The sequence below is a fragment of the Musca vetustissima genome, unplaced genomic scaffold, assembly GCF_032173495.1.
Source record: "Musca vetustissima isolate MV318-11 ecotype Yass unplaced genomic scaffold, APGP_CSIRO_Mvet_v1 utg50402, whole genome shotgun sequence".
NCBI lineage: Eukaryota > Metazoa > Arthropoda > Insecta > Diptera > Muscidae > Musca > Musca vetustissima.
Window position 1 is genome coordinate 116,324 of NW_026874407.1, and position 6,812 is coordinate 123,135.

Here is a 6,812-nt window from a genome sequence, read left to right on the forward strand (position 1 = left end):
AATGTTCAAAATTGTGGTAAAAATTAGTTGTATAATATCATGCGGGCGGACTATCTGATTTGAACCAAACTGTGTACATCATATTATTTTAACTAAACCCCAAAAATGGTCAAAATGTTCAATATTTATAAATTCAATACCTGTTGCATGTACGTATGTCCGATATGGGCCAAATTTTGCACAACCTATTGATTTTACCATGCGAAAAAAATTTAACCAGGAAAAAGGTGCTCATTGGTCCCCTCCTGGTTCCTCCACAAGAAGTGATGATCATACCCTTCACCACACTGTGGTACAAGGTATTATGTCTTTGTGCATATGTTTGTAACAGGCAACAATAAACGAAATAGACACATGGTTCCTTTTGAGAATATACATAGAATCCCTTCCTAAATCGATTTATGCATGTCCGTCCGTCTGTCTGTTCATGTTAAATTGTAAACATTTTTAATCCGACTTGGCTGAAATTTGGTACAGCTCATTTATTTGGCCCAAGGACGAACCCTATTGAAATTGGGAAAAATCGATTTAGATTTAGATATAGCTCCCATAAATATTTCTGCACCAAAGTCCCTATATACCAAAGACCCAGAAAATCTTTCGATTTGCACGAATTTTGGCATAGCGTACTGAATTATGTCCAGAATGATGTGTGCCAAGTTTCGAGAAAATCGGTTCAGATTTAGATATAGTTCCCATATATAGTTTCGTCCGATTTAAGGTAAATGGGGCACCAAAGTCCCTCTATATCTTTCGATTTGCTTGAAATTTGGCACAGAGTACTGAATAAGGTCCAGAATGATGTGTGCCAAGTTTTGAGAAAATCGGTTCAGATTTAGATATAGCTCCCATATATAGTTTCGTCCGATTTAAAATAAATGATGCACCAAAGTCCCTGAAAATCTTTCGATTTGTACAAGTTTTGGCATATCGAACTGAAATAAGTCCAGAATGATGTGTGCCAAGTTTCGAGAAAATCGGTTCATATTTAGATATAGCTCCCATATATAGTTTCTTCCGATTTAAGGTAAATGGGGCACCAAAGTCCCTCTATATCTTTCGATTTGCTTGAAATTTGGCACAGTGTACTGAATTAGGTCCAGAATGATGTGCGCCAAGTTTCAAGAAAACCGGTTCAGATTTAGGTATAGCTCCCATAAATAGTTTCGTCCGATTTAAGGTAAATGGTGCACCAAAGTCCCTATATATCTTCCGATTTGTACGAAATTTGGCACAACGTACTGAATTGAGCCTAGAATGATGTCTGCCAAGTTTCTTGAAAATCGGCCCAGATTTAGACATAGCTTCCATATATAGTTTCGTCCGATTTCATGTAAATGGTGCACCAAAGTCCCTATATATCTTCCCATTTGCACGAAATTTGCCATCACGTATTGAATTGAGCCTAGAGCGATGTCTACCAAGTTTCGTGATAATCGGTTCAGATCTAGGTATATATTTTTTCGTCCAATTTAATTTAAATAATGTTCCAAAGTTCTTATGTTTCATAACGTACTGAATTTAGTGCAGAATTTTGTGTGCCAAGTTTCGTAAAAATCGGTTAAGATTTAGATATAGCTGATATGACGTAATTGACGCACCAAGAAACCAATATATGGCTGATAGGAACTAAACGTACCGAAATTAGTATAACTTAACCTGTGACATGTTTCGTTGAAATTGTTTCATATTTGGGTATAGCTTCCATATATATTTTCGTCCGATTTTAAGTAAATTGTACATCAAACTCCTCATGTTTGTCAGATTGACATCAAATTTTGCACAACGTACAAAATTGAGCCTATAATAATATGTTCGTATAAATTTTAAATTACAAAGAACTGACGGATTCGTTTAAATTTGAATTTAATTCGCATATGCATGTTTCGCATCAGGGCGGAATAAATACAAGTTATCAACATACGACCTTTGTAAAGCCACATAGCCCAATATGCCTGATGAGCCGCTTAACCAACGGCGAAACGCGTCGCATAATGGTGGGTACGTAGGTTCTCTTGCCTTTCCTTTTCATTGCAAAACTTAGATCATTAAGCTCGACTCGAAAGAGTATAAATAACCACTTAAAATTTATTCAACATAAATAAATCTACCATTATGCCAAGCACATTTATAGCATTTATTTGTTCTCATTTACTAAGAAAAGGCTAGAACCTTCATCGGCAATTTTTCCTTATCTGTCCACAAATTATGGCGTATAAAAATTTTAGCTTGAAAACACTTTTTTTACAGTACAAAATTCTAAACTCCTTGAGAACTTCTTACACAATTACCTATGAATTATTTTTTAGACAGAAGAAAATCGTCAGTTCCCTTAAGAACATTAAAATTCGATGTAAATATTTTAATTAATAACAAGCTTATTTAACATAATTATTCTAAATTAACACATTTATAAAAAATGTCATTTTAAACTAAATACGTTATTAAATTATGCTTAACATTCAGCCAATTTCCTCAATGCGACACGATCCGCCTTGCCACATGTTGTCAATGGCATTGTGTCGACAAAATGAATTTTTTCAATCATTGCCAATTGTCTCTCATTGAGATGGGGTTTAATGGTATCCCAAATTTTCGCAGACATTTCTTCATGGCTAGCAGTGACATTTGAATTGAGGACAACGAAAAAGGCTGCAACTTCATTGGGATCATTTGGTGTCTTGCGATAACCAGCAATGCGGGCCACATAGACCTCGGGTAAATTAATTACGATATATTCCAAAGTATTTGGCACAATCTGTAAATATTGAAAATTTTATTAAAGTTTTGGATTTGTTGTTAATTTTTCCAAAATCTTACCACTTCAGCATTGGATCTAATTAAATCCTTATATCTTCCCAATATATGTAGCTTTCCCTGCTCATCTATAAAACCGTAATCGCCATTAATGAAAAGTCCATACTCATTGTAATATATCGAATTGTCCAGGGACTTGTAACCCTTCATGGGATAAGGTGGCCTCACAGCAATTTGCCCCGGTTCATTAGCACCCAAGGGTTTTAATTGATCATCCAATATTTGCAATTCATAACCCGGTAATGGCTTGCCACCATTAATATGCAAATCATTACAGATCACGGTGCTAACCTCTGTCATGCCATAACAATGGAAATTCTTGGCATTGACGGCATGTTTTTTCGAGAGTTCTAACATGACTTTCGATGCCGGTTCTCCACCCATCAGTACACTACGGAGGCATTTTAGACTTTCCTTATCATTTTCATCCACTTGCAAGAGGATATCGTAGTAAATAGAGGGCACTGCAAATAGATGAGTAATGCCACAGCTACGAAGCACCTCAAAACCATAGTTTCCACTTGCCACACCACATGAGCTAACCCGTTTTACACCATACAAAACCGATTGTAACATCACAGCTACTTGACTAATCCATCGCAAGGGACTGAAAGAGAGTACCACAGAATTTTCATCCAGGGGTGCATAATGGTCTTCATTATCCCACCAAATAGTGATGCCATTCAGCATAAGAGCATGGGTAATTTGTACAACTTTTGGTAGACCTGTTGATCCGGATGTCAAGGCCAAGAGGGCAGTTTCTTCACGGGTGTCTTTGATTTCTGCACTTTTAAAGCTGTCAAAGTCTATAGGTTGTTCTGGTTGTTTCAGGAGATCACTTGTGATATTTGGTTGTTGTTCACCATTGATCGCTATTAGGTGTGGGTGCTTTTGAAGTTTAGAGTTTGCTAGACATTTTTGAATTTTCTTGAGGTATGTTTCTTCATAAAAAATTGCTGATGCTTCCAGCAGATCAAATAAATCAGACGTGGAGTCTGTAAGAAAAGGGAAGGAAATCAATTATTACTTAAAGTAAACCAGTAAGGAAAGGAGTAAAGTTGGACGGAGCCGACTATATGATACCCTTCACCACTTTGGGTATATGAATCCTAACAGACGCCGCATTTTAAAGGACCAGTAAAATGAAATAGGATCCATAAACATGTCATTCTGCAACAGATACTAAATTTTTCATTTGATCAGATAGAAGCTATATCTAAATCTGAACCGATTTCAGGAAACTTAACACACGCCATTCTAGACCTAATTCATTGCGCTGTGCCAAATTTCGTGCAAATCGAAAGATATTCAGGTACTTTGGTGCACCATTTACATTAAATCGGACAAAAATATATATGGGAGATATATCTAAATCTGAACCGATTTTCCGGAAATTTAACACACATCATTCTAGACCTAATTCATTAAGCTGTGGCAAATTTCGTGCAAATCGGGAGATATATAGGGACTTTGGTGCACCATTTACATGAAATCGGATGAAACTATATATGGGAGCTATATCTGAATTTTCACCGATTATCACGAAACTTGGCAGACATCATTGTGGGCTCAATTCAGAACGTTATGCCAAATTTCGTGCAAATCGAAAGATATATGTGGACTATGGTGCACCATTTACATTAAATCGGAGGAAAGTATATATGGGAGCTATATCTAAATCTGAACCGATTTTCTCTAAACTTGGTAGACATCACTCTAGGCTCAATTCAGTAGGTTATGCCAAATTTGGTGCAAATCGAAGGATATATAGGGACTTTGGTGCACCATTTACATGAAATCGGACGAAATTATATATGGGAGCTATATCTAAATCTGGACCGATTTTCTCTAAACTTGGCAGACATCACTCTAGGCTCAATTCAGTACGTTATGCCAAATTTGGTGCAAATCGAAGGATATATAGGGACTTTGGTGCACCATTTACATGAAATCGGACGAAACTATATATGGGAGCTATATCTAAATCTGGACCGATTTTCACGAAACTTGGCAGACGTCATTCTAGGCTCAATTCAGTACGTTGCACCAAATTTCATGCAAATCGACAGATATATAAGGTCTTTAGTGCACCATTTACCTTAAATTGAAATTGGAAACTATATATATATAAGCTATATCTAAATCTGGACCGATTTTCTCAAAACTTGGCACACATCATTCCAGGCCTAATTTAGTACGCTGTGCAAAATTTCGTGCAAATCGAAAGTTATTTAGGGACTTTGGTGCACCATTTACCTTAAATCGGACGAAAATATTTATGGGAGCTATATCTAAATCTGAACCGATTTTTCCCAATTTCAATAGGGTTCGTCCTTGGACCAAATGAATGAGCTGTGCCAAATTTCATCCAATTCGAATAATAAATGCGACCTGTACTTTGTTTACAATTTAACATGGACAGACGGACATGCGTGAAAGTGATTCTATGCATATTCTCAAAAGGAACCATTATTCTATCTCAAATCCTTTTGCCTGTTACAAACATATGCACAAAGACATAATACCCTGTACCACAGTGCGGTGAAGGGTATAAAGAGTCCTCAGTGGACTGAGGATTTTTTTTTATAGAAAAAAAGAGTCCTCAGCGGACTGAGGATTTTTTTCTACAGAAAAATGAGTCCTCAGCGGACTGAGGAATTTTTTCTATAGAAGAATGAGTCCTGAGGATTTTTCTCTATAGAAAAAATCCTCAGTGAACTGAGGAATATTTTTCTATAGAAAAAAGAGTCCTCAGTGAAATGAGGATTTTTTTTCTATTCCTCACTGAAGTGAGGAATTTTTTCTATAGACAAAAGAGTCCTCAGTGAAATGAGGACTTTTTTCTATAGAAAAAGGAGTCCTCATTTCACTGAGGACTCTTTTTTCTTTTTCTTTCTTTGGTACTTTCAAATACACTTACCCTCATCCAAATGCACCTCAAAATAGATCGGGGAGGCTCCAATTAAAAAGCAACCCATTGACAAGACGGCAACCCATTCATTATTCATTGCATAGAAAATGACAGAGTCTCCCTTCTTGACGCCCAAACGTTTCAAATTAACGGCAATTAATATCGATTCTTCGTACACATCTTTGGCCGTTTTAATTGTATTTGTATCATAGAAATGATCAATAATTTTATTTGGATCCACAGAACGCATTGTTTGCAAGAATTTTTCTCCAATTGATAATTTTGCAATATCGCCATATGGATAATTTACAGATTTCCATATTTTCGTTTGGGGATCTTGTACCACTTTAATATATTCTTCAGGCATTATTAATTTTTTTATTATTTCTTGTAACTTTCACAAATTATATTAGGCTATTCGTTAACACTTCCGCCGTCGAATGCTACCTTGTTGTGTATGTCAAGAATGTACTACCGATACTAATAGTAGTTGTCGGAATGTTCAGTGGTTATAAAGCCTTCGTGTGAATAGATTTGAATTGGTGGACGAGAAGAGAAGATATGGCGAAAACTGTTGATAGTTTTTCATTGGCGATCGTATTATTCTCGGGGACCAATAGCAGAATCATTGTTGTAGGTCTAATTAATGTACTACAAAATCAACGAGTGAGTTTTACTTTTTTGTAGAAATTATTATCAACAATGATAACGTTTAGATAGGGTGTTCCGATTGAGAATAATATTTTTTTGTTATTATATTTGAGTTTCGGACATTTCTAATGGGGTTCCCTGTGTCTAACATTGAAACTTTTAATCTGAGATGTAATCAATTATTACATTTTTGTGGGTATACACATTGGATCTTGCATTCTGATACCTTCCTTTTAGGGTTTTATAAAAAAAACGAAAATTAAATTATTATAATTCCCTTCATTCCATTGTTTGGTGCCTTTGACGTTGATATTAGGTAAATTTATACATCCAGTTATAACCGGATCTCCAATCCTAAGTACCATCATAATAAATCATATAATAATCTTAGATATTTTAAGAATATTTGTTAGAAGCCATCAAACAAAAACAT

At 35.7% G+C, this 6,812-nt stretch overlaps 1 protein-coding gene across 1 annotated transcript; it reads right to left on the reverse strand.

Moving 5' to 3' along the window:
• Window positions 1-2,455: 2,455 nt before the first annotated feature.
• LOC133333564 (2-succinylbenzoate--CoA ligase-like) lies at window positions 2,456-6,095 on the reverse strand. The gene is made up of 3 exons (XM_061541875.1): window positions 5,738-6,095; window positions 2,821-3,812; window positions 2,456-2,758 (listed from the first exon to the last, which is right to left on the reverse strand). The coding sequence occupies exons 1-3, from the start codon at window positions 6,093-6,095 to the stop codon at window positions 2,456-2,458; spliced, it is 1,653 nt and encodes a 550-aa protein (XP_061397859.1).
• Between the last annotated feature and the right edge of the window lie 717 nt (window positions 6,096-6,812).